This window comes from Canis lupus, chromosome 29, assembly GCF_011100685.1.
Source record: "Canis lupus familiaris isolate Mischka breed German Shepherd chromosome 29, alternate assembly UU_Cfam_GSD_1.0, whole genome shotgun sequence".
NCBI lineage: Eukaryota > Metazoa > Chordata > Mammalia > Carnivora > Canidae > Canis > Canis lupus.
In genome coordinates this window covers 39669358-39692678 of record NC_049250.1, presented here as the reverse complement: position 1 = coordinate 39692678, position 23321 = coordinate 39669358, and the positions used below count along the sequence as shown (strand labels likewise).

The 23321-nt window shown below is 57.1% G+C and overlaps 1 protein-coding gene across 5 annotated transcripts; it reads left to right on the top strand.

Annotated features, from left to right (window-relative positions):
- Nucleotides 1-658: 658 nt before the first annotated feature.
- GEM (GTP binding protein overexpressed in skeletal muscle) lies at nucleotides 659-21785 on the top strand. 5 transcript variants are annotated; one of them, XR_005381245.1, is made up of 6 exons: nucleotides 659-1086; nucleotides 2311-2650; nucleotides 9420-9496; nucleotides 10397-10601; nucleotides 19793-21408; nucleotides 21595-21784. XR_005381245.1 is itself a non-coding variant. In XM_038579772.1 (6 exons), exons 2-5 carry the CDS (start codon nucleotides 2320-2322, stop codon nucleotides 19894-19896), a joined length of 717 nt encoding a protein of 238 aa, XP_038435700.1. In that variant the 5' UTR covers nucleotides 659-1086; nucleotides 2311-2319; the 3' UTR covers nucleotides 19897-19912; nucleotides 21270-21772. The 5 variants fall into 5 exon arrangements, 4 of the variants coding, with proteins under 4 accessions (XP_038435700.1, XP_038435699.1, XP_038435697.1 ...); XM_038579772.1 differs by having other exon boundaries at nucleotides 19793-19912; nucleotides 21270-21772; XM_038579771.1 differs by having other exon boundaries at nucleotides 19793-21785.
- Nucleotides 21786-23321: the final 1536 nt, after the last annotated feature.

Here is a 23321-nt window from a genome sequence, read left to right as displayed (position 1 = left end):
TCCCCCAGGGACAGGGCGCGGGGGGGGGGGGGGGGGGGTGAGTGGAGGGGGATGGGGAGGGGGAGGAGGGAGGAGGGGGCCTGGGGGGTCGGGGAGGGGGCCAGGGGAGGAGGGGGCTGGGGCTGGGTGCCGGGGTCGGGGAGGGGGCCGGGGGAGGAGGGGGCTGGGGCGGGGGGGGGGTGCTGGGGGCGGGGAGGGGCGCGCGGTGTTTCTCCATCCTCGCGCACCCACCTGGTAACAATGGGAGGAAACGAAATAAAGGAGCCCGGGATGAACCGTCGTTATTTTTCAAAAGGGAGAGGTTGGGGGGTCACATGACTGCGAGTAACCGTCTGGGCGGCGAGGCCGCGACTCGGGGTTCGCTGCAGAGACGCCCCTCCCGCGGGGGCGCTGACGTCACGGAAAAGCCCCGGCGCGGACCGGCCGCCGCGCTATAAACTGCGGCCCGCGGCGGCTGCGGCGGCGGCACGGACGGCGGGCACCCCGCGAGCGCCCCGCGAGCACCCCGGGACCACCCCGAGAGCACCCCGGGACCACCCCGAGGGCACCCCGGGAGCACCCCTAGAGCACCCCGGGAGCACCCCGCGAGCACCCCGGGACCACCCCAGGACCACCCCGCGAGCACCCCGCGAGCACCCCGGGAGCACTCCGCGAGCACCCCGGGAGCACTCCGCGAGCACCCCGGGAGCACTCCGCGAGCACCCCGGGACCACCCCGGGACCACCCCGGGACCACCCCGGGAGCACCCCGCGCGCACTCCAAGAGCACCCTGACAGCACCCCAGGAGTACCGCGCGCGCACCCCGAGAGCACGCACCCCAGGAGCAACCCGAGAGTACCCCGAGAGTACCCCGCGCGCACCCCAGGAGCACCCCAGGAGCACCCCGCGCGCATCCCCGCGCACCCCGAGAGCACCCGGCGCGCACCCCAGGATCACCCCGAGAGCATCCCAGGGGCACCCCAGGAGCACCCCGCGCGCATCCCCGCGCACCCCAGGAGCACCCCGCGAGCACCCCGCGCTCGGCGACCCGGGACCGCAGCGCACCCACGCACTCGCGGACTCGGGGCGCCCCCCAGGCCCAGCCAAGTAAGCGGGCGCGTCGGGGCGGGGGTCCTGGGCCGCGGCGGGAGCGCGGGGAGCGGGGAGCGGGGAGCGGGGAGCGGGCGGGCACGCGCGGGCGTTCCCAGCGCAGAACTTTCTGAGTTGAGCCGGGAGCCCCGGGAACTTGGGTGCGCGCTGTGGCTCTGGGGGCGCGGAGCGGGGCAGCGGGTGGGGGGGCAGAGCCCAAGGTGCAGACGAGGCCCTTGGTCCCCAGGTTCGTGGGTTCAGGCCCGGACAGGGTCACCTCCGCCCGCAGGGGCCGCCCCAGGAGCGCCGGCGGGCCAACTGAGGCACGGCCCGAGCCCGAGCCGCTGGTCATCCCGGGTGGTGCGTCCCGGAGGGGAGGCGGGTGTGCGTTTCCCACGCTCCCCACGAGTGGCCTGCGGGGACCTCCGCAGAGGAGAACTTGTCCCCAAGTTGCTGGGGGCGTTGGCAGGTCCTTGCGCCTCCGATTCCCCTCGGGGGGGTGGAAATCTGAGCTGGATGTGAAAGTCCGCGAGTGGCCGTGGCTTAGTGAGAGTGGGGCCTCCTGTCTGCAGAGGTGGTGGGTCCCGGCGCAGCCGTCACCTCCCTGCCGCCCGCGGGCTGGGGGCTGGGGTTTAAGAGGCCGTGTCTGTGGGCAAGAGGGCAGAGCTGAGGCAGGAGCCTCAAACCGAAATCCTTTTATACTTTTTATTTTTTTTGCCCCCGGCACTAGCTCACTCAGCAGCTGCAGGGCGCCAGGGCAACTTTACTAAACATGGAAGTTCCAATGAGTGCTGGTCCCGGGCAGCCCGGGGTGATGTCATTGCCACGTGTCTCCCGCCCGGGCACAAAAGCCCTCTGGACGCGGGTGCAGCTAGGAGCCCTGTTTGGACCAGAGCCGCTAACGTGGCCGCCGTCCCCAGCTCCGTCCCCAGCTCCGTCCCCAGCTGCTCCGGCTTGTTGCTCGGCTGCCTGCCTGCGGGGTGCGCTTCCTGAGGACGCGGGTGATGCTAGTGGCTCTTGCTTCCTCTTGCAAATGAGCTGGTTACTAATCCTGTGTGTGTGTGTGTATGTCCAGTGGAAAGCCTCTTGGATTTGGAGTTTCCTTGGGGTTCCTTGTATCAGGCTTCCTTGGGGCTCAGCCCACCTGCTCGGCTATCGGCTATCGCTGCTGGCTGACGGTATCCCCCCCCCCCCCCCCAGCTGTGCTTACTAACGGGTACCTCTGGGCTCTTTGCTCTCCAGGACCCAGCGATGACTCTGAATAATGTCACCATGCGCCAGGGCCCCGTGGGCATGCAGCCGCAGCAGCAGCGCTGGAGCATCCCAGCGGACGGCAGGCACCTGATGGTCCAGAAAGAGCCCCCGCAGTACGGCCAGCACCACTGCCAGTCGGCCGCCCCGGAGGACCCCTGTCGCCGGAGCTGGTCCTCAGACTCCACGGACTCAGTCATCTCCTCCGAGTCGGGGAACACCTACTACCGGGTGGTGCTCATAGGGGAGCAGGGGGTGGGCAAGTCCACTCTGGCCAACATCTTTGCAGGCGTACATGACAGCATGGACAGCGACTGCGAGGTGCTGGGAGGTAGGTGGCCCAGCCCCAGTGGGCTTCTGTCCGCGGCGGTGGTCCGGCCTGGAAGAGCGAGGGGGCGGCCGTGTATCTGCAGAGCTGGGAGTGGCCGGGGTGCGTTCTTGGCGCTGGCTGGGGAAGCCGAGTCCCCAGAAAAGCCCTGGCATGGGTTCTCGGGATGAGAAGATGAAAATGCTCGTAGGTGGAACCCGGGCCAGAAAGGGAATTTCTTAGATTCCAGCGCCACAGGGACTAAGGGGTAGACGGAGTCAAGAGGGCAGAGCCAGCGCCTCAGGATGCCACGTCTGCCTTTTGCCAACTCTGACCTGGATTTTTCAGGAGCTCAGTGTAGACACAGTTTTTTTTCCAGGGTTATACATAAAACCAAACCGATTAGAAAGGCTGTTAGGATGGATTTATCAGTTTCCACCCTTATTAGAGTTAGATAGTTTGACATCTGAAAGAGTACAAGATTTTTAAAAAAACTTTTTAAAGTATAACATCGGTGATGCATATGTTTGTATAGAGTCTTGCAGGTTTTCAAGACACTTTTCCATGTCCAATCTCGCTTAAAATAGTGATTATTTAAGACTCACCTATTTCCCAGGCTGATTTGAGGTGACACAGTGACAAAATGCACATGATCCTCAAATACCCCTAAAGCGCAGCACTGTATTCTGCGAAGTAATAGGATCATGATCATCGATGCTACTCATGCGATGACCTTCAGCCACGGCTCCCACCGGAGCGTACATGACGAGGGCAGCTGCAGCTCCTTGTCTGCAGCTACAGAAATGAAGGGAGAACCTTCCAGCCCCGTGCGAGGGGTGGGGTCTATCTGTACTTCTTGTTGCGACTCACCGCTGAGCAGGGACTCCCAAGGTAGGCAGATGCCTTGGTGATGCGTGGGTGCAGGAGCCCGCTCCTCCCTCCCTCCTTCCCTCCCTCCCTCCCATCGGCCCTTGTCACCAACAAATTTTTCCTGGTTCCCTCCGGCGTCAGGGAGTTCACTGCTTCATGTGACAGCTCTTGTAAGTGATGACTCATGGATAGGACATTGATTTGTCCCCTCACTTCTGGAATCTCAGGGCCTACAGCTAAACGAGCATCCAGGAGAAATAGGGTCAGAGGCGCGTTACCTGGTTCTCCATAAAGGCTGGTGGGTGACCGTCGATCCTGGAGCGAGGGAGGCAGGAATGGATTTCTGGGATGAGCGTCTGCCACAGGAGACGTGCTTTGTTGGGTACCTTACGTCTGCCAGTGTCTATCTGAGTGCTTGGAAGATTCCTGTACTCCGGTGGCCAACCGAGTCTCCCGGATGCCGGGGATCAGTAGCTAGGATTAGAACTCAAGGCTTTATGATCTTAGTTAGGTGTCGTTCTCACACTGCCGTCGGCAGGGAACCTGCTCGGTGCCAGGCACTGTGCTGAGTACTTCTCATAAGTCATTTTCTGATAATAGAAAAGTCGAACCGAATTCGTGTTACTGTCCCCATTGTACAGGCGAAGACAGGGAGGCTTGCGGCATCAGGTCCCTGTCCCAGGGTGGTAAAGCTGGTCCATGGTGTCACAGACCTAGGGAATCACACCTGGGCGTGTGCATCCAGTGTACCCTGCAGGCCCCGAGGCTGGATCCGGCTGCCGCTAGCATCGGGTGCGTGCCCGGCTGTGTAGGCCCCGGGGCACCCCGTGACGCACGCGTGCGACGCCGAGGCCCCTTAGCAAGGAGTGAAGTGCCGGTGACTCATTCAGAGCGGGGTCAAATTAGTAAATCGCTTAAGAAGTAGCAGTCAAGTGTTTCGGGAGGCGGGCAGGAGGGAGAGGTCCCCCAGAGGCTTTCGTTTGTTTTTGTGGAGGGAGGTCTTGGAAAAGTTAGTGGGGGGCAGCCTTTCAAACATGTGTGCCCCCCCCCCTCGCTGGGAGGCGAGTGGCTCTCGCTGGGAGGCGGTATCCCCGCAGGCACGGAGCGGAGCGTGGGAAGCCCGACTCACCCCTGGACCTGGAAGGCAGAGGCTTCTCTCTTTGGGAGAGCGCTTTGTGTCACGCGGGGAGGGCGAGGGGGACTCCTTTCCTTCTCCCCTCCAGCAGCGGATCTCTGGCGAGAAGCTTCTCAGGTGACCCGTCCTACGGAACGTGTCCCATTTGAGTGACTTCATTCGTCCTGTCTAGGATTGCATCTCTCTCTCTCTCTCTTTTTTTTTTTTAAGATTTTATTTATTTATTCATGAGAATACACAGAAACGAGAGAGAGAGAGAGAGAGAGAGAGAGAGAGAGAGGCAGAGACACAGGCAGAGGGAGAAGCAGGCTCCAGGCAGGGAGCCCGATGCGGGACTCCATCCTGAGTCTCCAGGATCACGCCCTGGGCTGAAGGCCACGCTAAACTGCTGAGCCACCCGGGCTGCCCTAGGATTACACCTCTTATCCGTAGCCAGCTGTTGGAATCACTAGGGGCTTCATGTTTCCAAAGAAGAAGGTTTTCCAAGGCATGTCCCCCACATTGTTCCTTTTTCAGCATTAATCATTAAAAAAAAAAAAAAACCCAAACCAAAACCCCCTACACGGTACTCTCATCAGATTTTCTTCTAATAAAGATGGTGTGGTTACAGCTATCTTGCTAATATGAGACTCTCTTGGACATTGAGCCACATTCACCTGCCTTCCGGCGGCCGGCCGGCCGGCGGCCGGGGCGGCAGCCAGCCAGCCAGCCGACCGGCCAGCCAGCAAGCCGGCAGCCGGTCCGGCCGGCAGCCGGCCGGCCGGCCGCGGCCGGCCAGCAGCCAGCCAGCCGGCCGGCAGGCCAGCAGACGGCCAGCCAGCAGCCAGCCCCCAGCCGCGGCGCCAGCCAGCCGGCCAGCCAGCCAGCAGCCAGCGGCCAGCCAGCCAGCCGGCCGGCCCAGCCAGCCAGCCAGCCGGCCAGCCAGCCAGCAGCCAGCCGGCCGGCAGCCAGCCAGCAGGCCAGCCGAAGCCAGCCAGCCGGCCGGCCGGCCGCCATCCATCCATCCATCCATCCATCTCCATCCTTCCATCCATCCATCCATCCATCCATCCTTCCTTCCATCCTTCCTTCCTTCCATCCATCCATCCTTCCTTCCATCCTTCCTTCCTTCCTTCCTTCCACCCACCCACCCACCCTTCCTTCCTTCCTTCCTTCCTTCCTTCCTTCCTTCCTTCCTTCCTTCCTTCCTTCATTCCTTCCATCCATCCATCCATCCATCCATCCATCCTCAATAGTTACTGAACGTACACCCTGGAGCTTGGTGAGTCACTGCAGAGACATGCAAGTCTGAGGGCTTCCCCTACAGATGCTCACACACCTACAGGGTGTGTAATGGAGATGGCTTTACAGCAATTCTACGCCAGGATAAGGTGTGACGAGCGTCTTGAAGGAGGTACGAGGACAGTGCTGGGGGAAACTGGAGGAGAAAGGATGACTTTTGGCTGTGGAGGTCAGCACAGGGGTCGCGGAAGGGGTGATCTGCGATGTGGACCCTGAGGCCAGCTGGGGTTCGGGAGTGCTGGAGAAGGCCCTGGACTGCAGCCCGTTGGGTGGATCTGAGGCCCAGCTTTGACACAGATGGGCCGAGTGCCGTTGCACAAGGCCCGGACCCTCCCCAGACGTGCTCATCAGTGAAACGGGGACAGTGCCTTTCCCAGGACGCTAGCGGCCGACAGGACGGGGCATACGTGATGCGTGTAGCGTCGTGCCTGGACGTCCGTTCCAGCCGATTCCGAATCTACCCCTTCCTGTCCCTGGACGCAGGGTCCCAAACCGCCACTTCTGTTCCTTGTGGCCTCGTCCACCTGTGTCCTGCCCTTGCCGGGGGCCCCGTGACACGTGCGGAAGACACAGATGCCGCCAGCGGGGAGGACAGGGCTCATGGAGTGGCCGCCCCTTCGGAGTTCCTGGGGCTGCAAGGGCAGAGAGCGGAGGAGAGTTCCAGGGGGACGGGGGTACTGGGGCCTCACAGCTTTGGAGGGGGCACGGGAGCCTGTGGCAGCGAGAGAGGGCACCGTGCGAGTCCCACGGCCTTGGACGGGGGGGGCCCTCCTCCCACGGTGGGGGTCGACTGAATGGTTAAAGTGTGCCAGCCCAGGGAAGGCCGCTGGTGTCACCCCATCACGGAGGCTCCACCCCACCCCTCGGGATGATCTCTCGTGATGCACAGCGTGTGCCTGTGCCCCCCGCTGCCCCCCAAAAGCCCTGGAGAAATGAGGACTGGCCCAGACCCAGATACCAAAAACCCCCACAAGCCAATAGGCCTCAACCCTTTCTCCACACGCCTTAAACCCAGGACTCTTCTAGCATCCCATATTCTTTAATTTCCCTTCTCCTTACCCGATTAGCCCTTGAGAAGGCGACAAGGTGAGCGACAAGGGGAGAAAGAGAAAGGAGCCTGTTGGGTGCGGCAGGTGCTCCCAAGCTTGGCGCAGGGCCCGGAGCCCGGGCATGGGTGCGGGCAGGGAGACAGGGCCCAGATACGCTGTTTCAGGCTCTTGGATTTGCAGTGCGATGATTTTCAGGTGGAGCTGAGTCCAGGAATCTTCCAGAACAGTGGAGCACTCAGGTGTCTACTATTTAAGGTGTTGACCCTTAATCCACATTTTCTCTAGGATGTTCCCATATCTCCTGGACCAGGGAACAGTCTGAGCTTGCTCCCCCACCCCCCACCCCCACCCTGTGATTACCGTGTAGCGTGTTTCGCTTTGAACTGCAGGGGACGCACGGGAACCCTGGGGCCTGCTTGTGGGTGCCGTGTGGTGGGCTGAGGGCACACAAGGTGCTGCTCTGGCGTTTGTGAGCACGGGGAAGGCTTTTTTAGAGAAGAGGAAAGAAGTCCAAGGCAGCCACCAGGCCGCCAGCTCCCCCCCGCCCCCAGTGCGGCTCAGGCTGTATAAATAGGCCCATTGAGGCACGGGGCCTGCTCTGTGCTAAGCCGGCACGTCCCACCGCGGTCCCGCTCGGCTGCACGTGGTGGATGGGCTGCGCGTGACGGATCCGCTCACCTTCATCCAGTGTCCTAGATGAGCAAGTATTTAAACCAGGAGCGTTGCTTGCCGTAAACCCCTCACTATTCTAGAACAAGGAGCGCCCCAGTTTCCCCGAGGTGCTTTAAAGCGAGGGCGCGCGTAGAATAGGAATAATGGCACATGTGGCATCGGACCCTCTTTCTCCTTGACTCTCGCTTCGCCCAGCCTCCTCCGCCCGGACGAGCGATGACAACGGCTGACATTTGTGGCCTTTCCGCTTTGAGCCCAGGCTTAACACGTGTCCTTGTCACGCGGCCTTGAGGCACGAATGCTGTCGTCAGTCCCATTTCACAGATGCGGAAAACTGAGGGTCAGGGCACGTAAATGGTCCAGAACTGCGTAGTGCAGAAGGGATGGCATCCAGATCCTAGTTCAGGTTTGCTTGTGCTTGTATCCCCAGGGCTGCGGTCGGCGTTCGTTCATTCTCTCGATAAGTTATTTGCTGCTCACCTGCAGCTTGCTGGGCACTGCCCAGGGGTCGGGGGTAGAGTAGCAAGCAGCACTCATGCAGACCTCTGCCTTAACATTCCAGGGGTAAGAGGGACAGAAAGTAAGAAAATAAGTTAAATGGGACACCTGCGTGGCTCAGTGGTGGAGCGTCTGCCCTCAGCTCAGGGCGTGACTCCGGGGTCCCAGGATCGAGTCCTGCAGGGAGCCTGCTTCTCCCTCTGCCTGTGTCTCTGCCTTTCTCCCTCTGTGTCTCAGGAATAAATAAATAAAATCTCTATAAAAAATAAGTTAAATGGATTGCATGTTAGGTGCCTCGAAGTATGATGAACAAAAACAAAAAACTGGGAGGGAGCAAGAAATACTGGTGGGAGAGGCGTGGTGCGGTTCTAAGTAGATGGCGAGGGAGCTTCCCCTGGACGGGGGTAAGGGCACAAGCCTTCGGATGATCCAGGGGACAGATTTCAGGCAAAAAGAGCAGCAAGAAAAATGGTAAAAAAACAAACAAAAAAACCCATCATTATGAAAATCATAATTTTCAAATGATGAAATTCCAAACAGGGAGCCTCACTGTGAAAATAGAGTAGGGGACGGGCTGACTCATGCCGAGTTGATGGGACTCCCTCCTGCAGAAACCCCGTTCCCTCGCCCCCCACCTGGTCCCTCCGGGCGGGGGCTGCTCCGTCCTCGTTCGTTCGCTGCCCCTTCCCCTCCACCTACACTGGGTCTGGGCTGCAGGGCGGGGAGGAAGGTCTCGGGGGTCGTACTGAAGATGGGGAGAGAAGCCTGCTTAGTCCCAGGGAACCGTAATTTATTTTAAGGACGTGCCCGTGAGCCAAAAGAGCGATAGTCCCGGGATTTTTCCCTCGCTCGTCTCCCAACAGGAGCGATGCCTCGGGATCGCCTAGGGCTCCCGAAATTGCCAGTGAGTGTCCAGCAATCAGCCTCCCCCACCCGAGAGGTACAGGGGGTGTTTCCAGGGAAGGCTTAGGAGTGGGGCTTACAGACCCACCGGGTGGCGAGCGTGTTCCCTCCCGCAGCATCGTCCGCGGAGTCGGAGTCAGAAGCTCAGAGACCGTGTCCCCGTGGATGGTTTTCCCGGAGCAAAGGTCTAGGAAGGACGAGGACTTGGGGAGGCTCGGAAGACGTCGGTGTTCTGCTCGGGAAACGCTGGAGGAAGGGACGGACGTGGAGTGTGGCGGGAGGGGTTAGAGATAGCAGCCGGCCCCCCGCGGCTGTGTGCCTGGTTGCCGCGTGGAAAGCGTTGCCGACTTCCCTGACTCCCGCACCACTGTCCTTTCTTTTCTAGAAGACACCTATGAGCGCACGCTGATTGTTGATGGGGAAAGCGCGACAATTATACTCCTGGACATGTGGGAAAACAAGGTACGCGGAGCCCGTCGCTGGCAGTGGGTGCCTCGCGGGCCTGCCTTCCAGTGGGCCGTCTGGGGCAGGGGCAGGGGTGGGCCTGGGGCCTGTCCTTTTCCGTGTTCTAGCTGCGGTGGGCCCATTTGCTTCATTAGATGCTTCTTTCCCCCCCCTGAAGTAGGAGCCTGTTCTAAGGAAGAGGCCACTCGCGGACGGGCTCTGAATAATAAGCAAGTTGCCGCGATTTGCCTTTAGTTCTATTTAAAATGAGACAAAAGCATTATGTCCACTTTAGGGAAAGTGCCAAGTATGGAGGATAATTTAAAACTACATAAAACCAGGTTATATGAAGTTGACATTCTTTTTTTTAAAAGATTTTATTTATTTATTTGAAAGAGACACAGAGAGAGAGAGAGAGAGAACAGAGGGAGGAGAGGGAATCCCAAGCAGACTCTGTGCTGAGCGTGGAGCCGACGCAGGGCTCGATCTCACGACCCTGATGTCATGACTTGAGCTGGAACCAAGAGCCAGATGCCACCCAGGCGCCCCCGGCATTGACATCCTTAACACCAGTCTCCAACATTTGCCTTTTTAAAAGATTCTGGGCTTCCGAGCACGTAGGCTCGACCTTGTGTTTACGGAGAGTCCTCCTATTCTCACCGAAGGATCCTAAATTTCATCAGCTGGGAAAGGGACAGGGAGTTTCTGGAAGTCAGAAAAAAAGCTCATTTTTGGTCGGTTAGATAGAAATTGGAGATGTGGTTTGGCCAAGTCGTCGTATTAATAATTCACCAACCCAAGCTGTATGTGGGAGGAGTGGACGGTAACAACTTTAGGAGGCGCGTATTGTTTCTCTGCGAAGGACACCTCACTCGCCAGGCCAACCCGAGCTCAGGGAGGGTCTTCTCGTTGTACCAGGGGGAGAACGAATGGCTCCAGGACCACTGCATGCAAGTCGGGGACGCCTACCTGATTGTCTACTCCATCACGGACCGAGCCAGCTTCGAGAAGGCATCTGAGCTGCGGATCCAGCTCCGCAGGGCCCGGCAGGCAGAGGACATCCCTATAATTTTGGTGGGCAACAAAAGTGACCTGGTTCGGTGCCGGGAAGTGTCTGTGTCAGGTAAGCGGAGCGGCGCCAGGACCGGGGCACAGTCTCGGGGTCGCCTGGCTTTCCTCCAGATGGGTGCCCTTTTCTCTTCTTTCATGAAGCCGGAGCCAGGGAAATGCCCCGTGGAGCGTCGTGGGGGAGGCTCCAGCGTTCCCCGCAGATCCTCTCTGTGCCGATGGCTGCGCCCTCGTCCTTCTGGCCCATGTGCCGCATTCCCCTGTCCCCGCCCTGGAATTCCGTTAGGGAAAAGAGCATGCTCGGCTCAGGGGAAGGGGGGGATTTACTAGCACTCCCCAACCTTTTCTCCTTGTCCTTTTCTCTAGGGAACTCTTTGGAGTTCAGGGAAAGAAACGTAAGATGGGAACTCTGATTGGGGGCAACTGTGAGAGTTTCAGTGAGAATAAGAATTCTACTCTGGTTGCCTCTGGTTCCTGGGGCCCCGGGAACACCCTCCTTCCTGTCCCCTACCTTTTCCTTCCTAGATTTCCATGAAGGCACCAACCTGATGGGGTCACACAGACATTTCCATCCATAGTTCAGGGATATCGCCTCTTTCCTTGGGTCCCTTGAGATGTTATTGGCCTAATACAGATCTGGTTCCTGGTACGATGGTAAAAAAATTAAATACTGCATTGTCGGGCCCCACTCAGGAGAAACGAAATCTGATAAGGACGTACCATATACAGCTAGCTTGGGGATGTCTCACTCTTAGGGGACGACTGTCTACAGCAGTCATTTTTTTTCTAACCAAAACGTGGATACAAGGTCAGGGAACACGACCGAGTGTTCAAAATTGAGGCTCTTCCGGAAAAGCCGGTCCATGCGGTTTGCTGGTGACCGTGTCGTACATTGGTGAAATCATCGAAAGTTTTTCGAAGTACCTCATTGAAGCTTTAAAATTGTTTTTTGAGAGAGAAAAGGCAAAAAGTAGGATTCTTGTTCAATTCAGGAAACTGAGTCAGGTGAAAGAGTTCCGAATCTGAGCTTGAGGACGAAGCAGGTCTGGATTCAGACTTAACAGGCTGTGGGAACTCCCTCGCATTTTGATTGATTGATTTTTGGAGATTGTATTTATTTAGTCATGAAAGGCAGAGACACAGGCAGAGGGAGAAGCAGGCGGGGAGCCTGATGCGGGACTCGATCCCAGGACCTGGGGATCACACCCTGAGCCAAAGGCAGGCAGACGCTCAACCGCTGAGCCACCTGGGCATCCGTCCCTCATGTTTTATTTTTTATTTTTTAATATTTTATTTATTTATTCATGAGCGGCACAGATAGAGGCAGAGACACAGGCAGAGGGAGAGCAGGCTCCCTGCAGGGAGCCCGAGATGGGACTTGATCCCAGGACCCCGGGGTCACCTCCCGAGCCAAAGGCAGGTGCTCCACCGCTGGGCCACCCAGGCGCCCATCCCTCATGTTTTTAAGAGATCCCCCTCACCCCAGTTTCTTCATCTGTCTGAAAGGGAGAATGGAGTTTTCGGGGTTGTTTTGAACCTGGGCATACGGTTCGTGCAGTGTTCAGCCCGGCGGCTCGGGCAGCGCCGTAACTGCAGGCTGTGGTTTTCCCGTTGGAGTTAAGGTCACGTCTCTGCTGGAGGGGCCCTCCTCCCGGGAGCCTGAGGCGGGCCAGGTGCCCATCCCGGCTCCCCTGCTTCCAGGAAGCTCCCCGCCACCCCGCCCGTGCACCCCTGGGGGACCCGCGTCGCCGTGGCCTGCGGCCCGGTGGCGCCGAGCGGCTCTGACTGTCCCGCCCTCCTTCCCCCGCAGAGGGCAGAGCGTGCGCCGTGGTGTTCGACTGCAAGTTCATCGAGACGTCGGCGGCCGTCCAGCACAACGTGAAGGAGCTGTTCGAGGGCATCGTGCGGCAGGTGCGCCTGCGGCGGGACAGCAAGGAGAAGAACGAGCGGCGGCTGGCCTACCAGAAGAGGCGGGAGAGCATCCCCAGGAAGGCCAGGCGCTTCTGGGGCAAGATCGTGGCCAAAAACAACAAGAATATGGCCTTCAAGCTCAAGTCCAAGTCCTGCCATGACCTCTCTGTGCTCTAGGCCCCCGGGGTCACCCAGATGTCCCCTGACGGACATCGTTGAGCGCCATCGGGACCGATAATCTATATTAGATTGCATCCTTCGGTACTATTACGTGCGGCTTCCCCCACTGTAGCTGGGAATTCACGTGTTAGCCTCACGGGCAGCCAAGGGCATGGCAGACCACAGGTCTTTGTAAAAATCAGTATTTATTTGCAGGAAAAGCCTGACCTTGCTACTGGAACACCCGAGACTCCTGAGAGGGTGTGTTCGGTGTTCACACGTGTTTCCTCTCTCCTCCGGATAGTAGAGGATGGAAGGAAGCCTGCACCAGAACGCTCAGAACGAGGACTTTTCATTATTAAAATTTGTCCCGGTGTTCCAGGAGAGGAAGCTGAGGCCAGGGGGCCATAAACAAATATAGGAAAGCCGTCAAAGGATTAATCCGCGGGCGGGAAAATGAATCTCTCTGTACCGTATACTCATGGAGCTAGGCTTGTAGAACCGGGCTCCTCATAATCGTGACTATTATTGCTCCATCAAGCTGTGAAAAGAAATGATGGACCTTGCTGGAAACTAAAGCTTAGCAAAGGATTTTTGTGCAATGCCCACAGTTGGGGATCCAGAAATTTATAGCATTGGAACTGATACCGATACCGCTTACGGGATCAAAAATCCTATCTTCGCTTCTGTGTCTTACAGTGTTTTGTTTGGGGCAAAATTATTTAAATCACATTCTACGTAGTCGAACCGCCTCTCATGTTTCATGGTTTTTAAAGTCTTGGGGCCATCATGAATATATTTTTCAAATCTGAATTGTTGATAACCCGGAGTGCGAAATGCCAAATTTTGAAATATGATCAAAAGTCTGAGTTTTTATAAAACACGAAAGGCGAATACTTCCAGTGCTTCGGGTTGACCCTTGTATGCCACAGCTCTGCTCTATTTATTGTTATTTTGCAAAATAATAATCATTTTAACATTTGATAAAGCATATTTATGAACATATTTCTTAATAGGAAAAATGTCCATTTTATTACCATTTTCTATCTTTTTCAGAATATGCGAGTTTTTACCTATATGTCTTATAATAAAAAGAAATAAAATCTTTGGGAAAAAAGGCATTCTTAAAATGTTTTTCCTCCCCAAATAAGCCGATTATGATGCTTTCCGTATAGCTTCTAGGGAAGCCGTCTGTCCTCCCTGATCCAACCATCCTATGCCGGACATACGCAAGCGCACCCTATGGAAACATACCTGTTATTTTATATTTTATATTTATTTCTTCTTTTCATCGGTGGTGGCCCCGTTGTTGTTTGTTTCAAAGACTACCCCTGACACCTCTCCTCTGGAGCCATGGGTCACAGTAACACAAGGTTATTTTTGGCTAATACAGTTGGGAAGTATTTGGGGTCCTCTAAATGCTAAGTTACGGTAAAAGCCAGATTGATCTTTTGGTTTGGCAAATTCCTGACTGAGCAGATGGGCCTTTGCTCCCCGAAGGCTCATGGTCTTAAGCTTGACTAAAGCATTAGAGGAAATTATAAAGGATTAGGGGGGAAAAAAAGGAACCTGGTGATTTTCAGCCTGAGATCTAGCCAGGCAAGGAGAACGTGGTTAGCGCTTTGCCCTCCCTGCGTTTCTGAGTCTGTAATGAGACACGCAGCCGTGGCACCTGCGACACCGCCTAACGCAACAGCTTTAGGTAACTCAGTTCTGCAGGCCCGTTCTCCTCCTTTTTTCCGAATTGAGCGCGGAGGTACCCATCTCTGTGCACCCCGCCTCCTTGGATCGCTCCAGGGAACGGTACAGGGAGGTGATATTATCAAGAGTGAACCTTCAGGTTTCACAGGTGACATCAGGGCCATTTAACGTCAGCGGGTCTTTAGAGCAAAGGCGAAACCTCTGTGACCATCGGTGTTCTCATCTGCAAAGTGGGCTTGCCGACAATGCCTCTCTGGTAGGATGGTGAGATGAGCATCTTCTGATCAGCCGCACGTGAAGGGCTCAAGACGTGTCCGTTTTCATTGCCTTACGCCTTCCACGGTGTGAATCGTTTCCTGTGTCTGCCTTCCCCCAAGTGGAACTGAAGAACTCCTTAAAGGCAGGGCCTGCTGCATTTCCCTTTTTTCCCTCTGCTCTTCAGCGCCGTCCCTTGTGAGTGTTGGGCTTTTATAGTGTTTCTTCTTGAATAGACCTCCCGACGGCCCCATGGAGTGCGCAGGCCATTTTATAGCAAACAAGGTCAGGGGGATAAGCGGCTTGGCCCAGTTCAGATCTGAAGTGTCTGAGCTACAAGTGGTGTCCAGATGGGACTTGGAGTCCTTGCATCTTCCCGTATCCCAAACTGTTTCCCGGAGACACAGCTCTTTCCATCCCCAGGTACCACCACACACACCACACGTGATCCCCCCTCCACGTCACCCCCCACCTACACACATACCCCACCGTATACACATACCGCACATCCCGTACCCCACTGCACACCTCGCACCCCACTCATTCCACACATACCACACACGCTCTCGTCACACACCCCTCCACACAGCGCACACGTACGTGTGAGCATACAGCAAACACAGCATGTATATCCCACACCACGTGCACTGCATCCTACACACACACTAGCACACACACACCCTGTACATATGCGTTCTTTACACTATTGTCTGTCCTCCCCGATCCGACCATCCTACTCGCGTATGTTGGACCTTCCCAGCCAAGGGACCAAGAGCTGCCAAGACTCTCTAGCTTAAGGGCCCCCGTTTGGGATCGTCACACTGGGGCTCCCTCAGTTTGAGACGGGGCAGGACAGTGTGGGGTGTGTTCTGCTCCAAGAGGCTTTCTGGTTAGGAGCTACCACTCTGGAGTCAGACAGACTTGGGTTTCACTCTGGTTTCATCACTTAGATATGTGGCTGGGAGGAACCTCCTGGCCTCAGTTTTCCATGTGTGGCATGAGAATGCCGGGCTCACAGGGTTGTGGTGAGGATGGTGGAGACCTGCAGAGGTTATCCTCCCACGAGAACTCCGAGACCTTCTACTCTAATGCAACGTCTACCCCTTCATTCCCTCATGCGCCCTTCAGTGTTATTGGGCACCCAGGACCTGCTGGGTGCTGGGAATGTAATGACTGAGACCCTATCCTGGTTCCCAAGAGCCCTGAAAATAGTGCAGTTGCATGTCCCAAGAAGCCGAAGATGGTGGCATTGACAGTAGGAAGGAACCAAAATAACCACGGGAGGAATATACCTGGAAGGGACTGGACGTGCTGCCATTAGATGAGATCAAATGAAGGAAAAAATTATTAAAATGATTGGATTTGATGTGGAAAAGTAAATTGGGCTATTTTTTAAAAATTCCATTTTGAGGAAGTGGGAACATTGGGGAAACGTTGGTCTTTAAACATCCTACAGTTTTGCTCCTTAATACGTGAGCTCTTCAATAAAGGGAGAGGCAGATGGTTATGAGTTCACTTGGCTAAATTTATGGACTCTTGCTGTGCAAGGGGCTGCAGAGAATACACGTTACGAGAAGGAGGTTGTGCCTCTAAGAAGCTTGTGATAGGTTAGTGGGAAGTGGGCACCGTGGTGAACGAGGACAAATGCACAAAAACCTAGAATAGACTGTAAAGATCAGAAGGCCCAGCAGAGATGTGTAAGGGAAGGCAGTTGGAGCTGGGGTGGGAGAAAGAATTGCTTGCTTGACCGGTGCAAGCATGAATGTCTGCTTGGAGGAAGTGGCATTGAGCTTGATCTCGAAGGCTCTTCAAGATTTCCACAGGTAAGATTGGTTGAAGAAGAGAGAAAGGGAGAGGTTGGTCTATGTCAAGAAAATAGCACGTACGTAGCATGAGCAAGGGCAGAGAGGCAGGAAAGTGAAAAATCTGTTTAGAAAAATGAGAGAGCAGCTCTATTTTTAACTCTTTGAGGAACCTCCCACAGTTTTCCAGAGGGGCTGCACCAGGTCACATTCCCACCAACAGTGCAGAGGGTTCCCCTTTCTCCACATCCTCTCCAACAGTTGTGGTTTCCTGCCTTGTTAATTTTCCCCATTCTCACTGGTGTGAGGTGGTATCTCATTGTGGTTTTGATTTGTATTTCCCTGATGGCCAGTGATGCAGAGCATGTTCTCATGTGCGTGTTGGCCATGTCTATGTCTTCCTCTGTGAGATTTCTGTTCATGCCTTTTGCCCATTTCATGATTGGATTGTTTGTTTGCTGTTGAGTTTAATAAGTTCTTTATAGATCTTGGAAACTAGCCCTTTATCTGATATGTCATTTGCAAGTATCTTCTCCCATCTGTAGGTTGTCTTTGAGTTTTGTTGACTGTATCCTTTGCTGTGCAGAAGCTTCTTATCTTGATGAAGTCCCAATAGTTCATTTTTGCTTTTGTTTCTTTTGCCTTCGTGGATGTATCTTGCAAGAAGTTACTGTGGCCGAGTTCAAAAAGGGTGTTGCCTGTGTTCTCCTCTAGGATTTTGATGGAATCTTGTCTCACATTTAGATCTTTCATCCATTTTGAGTTGATCTTTGTGTCTGGTGCAAGAGAGTGGTCTAGTTTCATTCTTCTGCATGTGGATATCCAATGTTCCCAGCACCATTTATTGAAGAGACTGTCTTCCTTCCAGTGGATAGTCTTTCCCCCTTTATCGAATATTAGTTGACCATAAAGTTGAGGGTCCACTTCTGGGTTCTCTATTCCGTTCCATTGATCTATGTGTCTGTTTTTGTGCCATGTGGATGGAACTGGAGGGTATTATGCTGAGTGAAATAAGTCAATTGGAGAAGGACAAACATTATATGTTCTCATTCATTTGGGGAATATAAATAAATAGTGAAAGGGAATATAAGGGAAGGGAGAAGAAATAGGTAGGAAATATCAGAAAGGGAGACAGAACATGAGAGACTCCTAACTGGAAAATGAACTAGGGGTGGTGGAAGGGGAGGAGGGCGGGGGGCGGGGGTGACTGGGTGACGGGCACTGAGGGGGGCACTTGACGGGATGAGCACTGGGTGTTATTCTGTATGTTGGCAAATTGAACACCAATAAAAAATAAATTTATTATTAAAAAAAAAAGAAAAATGAGAGAAATTCACTATGGCCAGGAGTGTTCTAGAAGGTGGATAAGTGATGTCATTAGTTAAGGATCTCAAGATGAAATCATTCTGGAGTCCAGGTGGGCCCTAAATCCAATGAGTACACAAAGGAGAGAGAGACAGAGATCGAGACCAAGACCCGGACGCAGAAGAGACAGACAGGGAAGAAGCCCCCGTGAAGATGGGACCGACACAGGAGGGATGCAGCCACAAGGCGACAAATACCGGGGAATGCCCGGGACCTCCAGGAGCCGGAAAGGGAAGGAGGGACTCTCCCCTAACGTCTTCCCAGTGACTACGGCCCTGCCAACACCGGCGTTTTAGGTTTCTAGCCCCCAGAGCTGCAAGAGGATACGTTTCCGTGGTTTTGAAGCCACCAAGTTTGTGATAAGCTCAGGGGCCCTAGGAAACCCGGGCCTTCGGGTTATTTAGGGCAACTTACTTGGCATCTCTAAGCCTCAATTTCTTCATCTGAAAAACAAGGATAATACCCATCTCTAAGGATTAGTGTGAGGATTAAGTATAAAGCGCTTCATTTATCGCCTGGGGGAGGTGGGAGGTGAGCAATCTGCCGGGGAACTCGGCCACGCTGGCCCAGTCGGTCGGTTTCCAGGCCGAGAGGTTCCGCTTGGTTTGGAGGCGAGGCTGGCGCTTGAATGTTTCCATCAAGGATGGGACAAGGCCACGTGGCCGTGCGGGGACAGCCCGGGAGCCGGAGGCCTGAGATGCCGTGCGGAGGCCAGCGAGGAGGCCCTGGGACGCCTGGCCTGGGCCCCGGGGTGCGTGCAGGCACAGGGAGGGCGTCATGCATGGGGAGGGGCAGCCCCCCAGTCCGTGGGGCACAGTCATGCATGGGGAGGGGCGGCCCCCTAGTCCGTGGGGCACAGTCGTGCATGGGGAGGGGCGCCCCCCAGTCTGTGGGGCACAGTCGTGCATGGGGAGGGGCGGCCCCCCAGTCCGTGGGGCACAGTCGTGCATGGGGAAGGACGGCCCCCCAGTCCACGGGGCACAGTCATGCATGGGGAGGGGCGGCCCCCCAGTCCATGGGGCACAGCCCCCCAAGGCAGCAGGGGCGACGCGGCGCACAGCAGAAGCAGGTGCACACCAAGAGGTGAGGCGGGCAAGGTCCCACTGCACCTAAGGGCTCGGCCTCGGCCCTGGCGACTGCCTGGGGACAGCCCGGAGCAGGAGGCTGTGACCATGGGTCCGCGTCCAGGTCAACTTCTGGGGACGTGAGGACGCCCCGCGGCACACCTGCCTTCGTCGCGCGGCGGCTGGGGAGAAGGGTGTGCAAGGACGGGCTGGGCATGCAGGTGACCGGGCTGGGCTGTGCACCCGAGGATCGCGCGTGGGGGCGCCGGCGGGGCACAGAGGGATGTCGCACGTCCCCTAGACTGTGGCCCTGGTGCGCGTGTCAGGGTGGGCGCCACGTGGAGCGCCGGCGTGGCCCGGCTTCAGTGTGGAGGGAAGGCAGCGTGCGAGCGGCCGTGCTTCCAGCCGCGGGGATCCGCTCAAACAGGGCGAAGCAAAAGCTGGTGTGCGGCGTCCTTCACCCCTGACGTAGAGCAGCTAAGCCCCGGCGCTCAGCTTTGAGAACAACAGCAACGGAGGGGGGCCCAGGAGGCGCCCCGCATCCTCCTACCACCCCGAGGCCCTCGGGCAGCTGTTTGCCCCAGGAACCAGGCTGCCTCGCGGGGACACCGAAAGTTTTGGAAGGAACTCTCTCTAAGGTGTTTGCGGTCCTAGGTGCACGCGCGCGCGCACACACACACACACACGCTGACAAACACGCAGACGGGTGTTCACACACACGCATCCACATTTGCAGCCCCGCGTACAGGCGGGGAGAAGATCCGCCCCGGCAGCTGCGGGCACTGCCGGCCTCCCGGGAGGGCTGGCAGGGTCCTTGCCAGGCGCACCAAGCACGCAGGTAGGGCACGTGTGCAAGAATCGGGGCGCGGGCAGGCCACGGGCTGCTGGGGATTCAGCGCAAGCCACCGGCCGGCTTTTAGTTGGCTAAGAACACGCCACCATCCGATGTACCTGAAAGCAGTAATTTCTCTCTTTTTTGTAAACATCAGGCTGCGCAGGCCAAGGGGCCGCAGTGGAAATCCTACTAAAAAGACCCGGAGGAAGTCGCCCTGCGGTTCATCTATTTGATGAGAAGCCGGAGCTGGTGGCTTAGGACGCAGCGGTGCGAGGTGCTGGGGGATCGGCGGGGTGACTGCGCACAGAGGCACCGAGCGGGGGCAGGAGAGGGTGGGGAAGGGCCCCCCGCACCCCCCCCGGGTCTTCTGGATGAGCCCGGCCCCCCCCACCAGGCACGGAGAGCGGCGAAGGAGCGGCCCGGGACCTGCCTTCTGCTCCGGGGAGGTGGGGGGCGCCCCGATATAGGTAGTGACCCCGGGGCACCTGCCCTCAGCCCAAGGGGGGGCCTGATAGTAGGTAGTGACCCTGGGGTACCTGCCCTCAGCCCCGGGGGGCCTGATATAGGTAGTGACCCCCGGGCACCTTCCCCAGCCCTGGGGGCCCCTGATATAGGTAGTGACCCCTGGGCACCTGCCCTCAGCCCCGGGAGGATGGGGGTCCCGATACTAGGTTGTGGGCCTGGGAACCTTCCCTCAGTCCCAATACTAGGTAGTGACCCCTGGACACCTTCCCTCATCCCTGGGGGGCCCGATATAGGTCATGGGCCCGGGACCTTCCCTTGCCCTGGGGGGCCCCGATACTGTCGCCATCAGTGATGGGTCGCCTGAGTCCTGGCCGGGAGGATGGTTGATGGGGAGGGCAGTGTCCCACAGTCCGACTGTCGAGGCTGACATTTGTCGCGGGGAGCAGGGTGCCAGGTGCAGAATCAGGCCTCCAGAGCAGTGGAAATAGGGTTTGGCCCATGTCCTGGGCCTGGGGGGCCACGGGGGCCGCCGGGGCAGCCGGCAGGTGCAGGCGGCAGGGGAGCAGGCCCGGGCCGGGCAGGGGGGATGCAGGGCTCAGGCCGCGCTGCCCTCCCGTGCACTCGGGCTCAGGCTGCTTTGGGAGGGGTCGGAGGGAGGCGGCGGGTGGGAGCGACCCCCGCGCCCTGGAGGTACAGGCTTACGGCTCGCCCGCGGTGCCGAGGCAGAGGGGCCTTCAAAATCCCCGCGCGTGAAATGAGAAACGCGGTTCCAGCCGCACAGGACAAAGTGCTAAGCAGCAGAAGGGAGGCTTCATCCTGAGGAACATCCAAGTCCCTACAGGGTTTAAAGGGTCGGGCACGCAGGCGGCGGTGCCGGGCCTGTCTGCCCATCAGGCCCGACCGCCACGTCGGAGGGGGTTACGGGGTGGCCGGCGCGGGCAAGGGCCCTGAGTAGCGGGTCTCAGCGCCCCCCGTGCCCCCGCCACCTCTGGGAGTCCAGCAAGCAGACCCTCGCCCACCCGGCTGCCCGACCGCCACCTCCCGGAGGGTGTAAAGCCGTTGAAAGACCCCAGCCGTTGGGGAAGTGCCAACGCGCTCTCCTGGCAGCGAGGGAGGGAACCGTTAATTCGATTTCCTTGATCGTGTCTTTGAGACTCTCTGTGCAGACAACCGACAACGAGACACGCTATTTTGGGTGTCGAAGATGAGGACGCTTGACTCTTAAAAAATCGGGTTGATCGTGACCTTGGGCCCTGCCCTGCCTCCATCCCGCAGATGAATGCGACCTGAGGGGTTCACACGCAGGTGCCTCGGGCGGTGCGGGGCGCGTGGGAGGAAGTGCCCAAATCCCTGGTGCCGGGCGGGGAGGTGGGGACGGTGGGTGCAGCCGGGTGCACGGGCGGCTGGAGACGTGGGACCGTGGGGCCGAGGAAGGGGTCGGCTCTGGAGCCCAGTGGCTGAGGTCTAAATCCGGGCTCCCCTAATTCCCAGCTGGGTAACCTGGACAAGTGATCCCGTCTTCTGTAAGCTCAGGTTTCTCATCTGAATGAAGAAATCGAATAAATGAATTAAAACATGGGATCCCTGGGTGGCGCAGTGGTTTGGCGCCTGCCTTTGGCCCAGGGCGCGATCCTGGAGACCCGGGATCGAATCCCACGTCGGGCTCCCGGTGCATGGAGCCTGCTTCTCCCTCTGCCTGTGTCTCTGCCTCTCTCTCTCTCTGTGACTATCATAAATAAATAAAAAAAATTAAAAAAAAATAAAACATTATCTCCCTATTATTATTTTTTTTATAGGAAATGGGAAAATGCACACAAAGCCCCGTCACCGGCTCGTGATGAAAGCCCCAAAGCGTTCAGCTAAGGTTCATTTTCTGTACTCGAACCAAAGGCCAGGAGCTTTCAGAGCTTAGCTTTGAGGGGGCCGGAGCCAGGGAGGGTCCTCCTCACCCGCGGTCTTTCCCGGGGGCAGGCCCGACTCAGCCCGCCTGCGCTGGCCCACGGGCGGCCCACACTCGCCGCCGGGGTTGCACGCAGGGGCTGAGAACAGGCTAAACAGTTCAAAAACCTTTTTCAAGTTTTTTTTTTTTTTTTTAAGTTTTGAGGTTGCTAAGCAACCTGCGTTCCGTCCCTAAACAGTCTGTGAAGTGGGGTGGCCGTGTGAGCAGGGTGGGGGTGCACCTCTTGCGGCCTCTCCGGTTTCTGACCTTCCATGACCTTCCACGTGGGGAGAGGGCTCTGGGAGCAGCGGAGTGTGCCCCCCCTCCGCCCCTGGGTGGCTGGCCCACTGTCCCCCCTGCACCGGGGGAGAGCCTGACCCCCATGCCCCATGGGGCCTCATCCTCGAAGGCCCAGCCACGGCCCCAAGGGCCCCAAGTGTGTTCTGTGGGACCCTTGCCTTGTGGGTTTTCACGGGCCGGTGGAAGGGGAGGTCAGCCCAGGGCCAGATGCGTCCAGGGCAGGGCTCCTTCACTGTGATAAAACATCCGTACGCCGAACTGGCCATTGGGACCGTTTGTGGGTGCAGTTCAGCGGCCTTGCAGACGTGGCTGAGGTTGTGCAACCATCAGGCCACCACCTCCAGAGCCTTCCATCCACGTTGTGCAATACCCTGCCGGGACCCCTCCCGCCCTGTGGGTCACCTTTTCACGTGGCTTCCGGGGTTGTCTGCTGCACGAACATTTTTAGTTCTTTTTTTTTTTTTTTTCATTTTTAGTTCTGATGAAGTCTCTCTCTCTCTCTCTCTCTCTTTTTTTTTCTTCTTCTTTGCTTGTACTTTTGGGTTTGTGGCTAAGAAGGAAACCATGGCTGGATCCCAATGCTCTGGAAATGTTTTCTTCTAGAATGTTGCACTTTTCACTTTTACGTTCAGGCCTCGGGTCTATTTCATTTTTGTCCCTGGTGTAAGGTGAGGGTCCAGCTTCACGTTCCTGCGTAGGGAAGACAGGTGTCTCGCCTCATCTAGAGTTCCTCGGCGGCAAGCCACGGAAAGTGAGCTGGGCTACTAAGTGGGACACGTCCAGCTAGTTGGTAGGAGTCGGGGGGAAATCTGAACCGGAGAATCTCTGCAAGTACAGGGTATGACTCAGCTCAGTAACCGTGTGTGTGTGTGTGTGTGTGTGTGTGTGCACGTGTGGCAATGAGGCAGCAGAGTCACGGGAAGATCTCGATAAGCAAGACCACATGCAGTGCAGGGTCGGGGTGGGGTGAGTGGGAGGG

Excerpts from the sequence above, each read along its gene's own strand:
- GEM (XM_038579769.1), top strand. The coding sequence starts at position 2,320 with ATGACTCTGAATAATGTCACCATGCGCCAGGGCCCCGTGGGCATGCAG. Across the intron at positions 2,651-9,419 it reads CGACTGCGAGGTGCTGGGAG|AAGACACCTATGAGCGCACG; the intron begins GTAGGTGGCCCA and ends TTTCTTTTCTAG. Across the intron at positions 9,497-10,396 it reads TGGACATGTGGGAAAACAAG|GGGGAGAACGAATGGCTCCA; the intron begins GTACGCGGAGCC and ends TCGTTGTACCAG.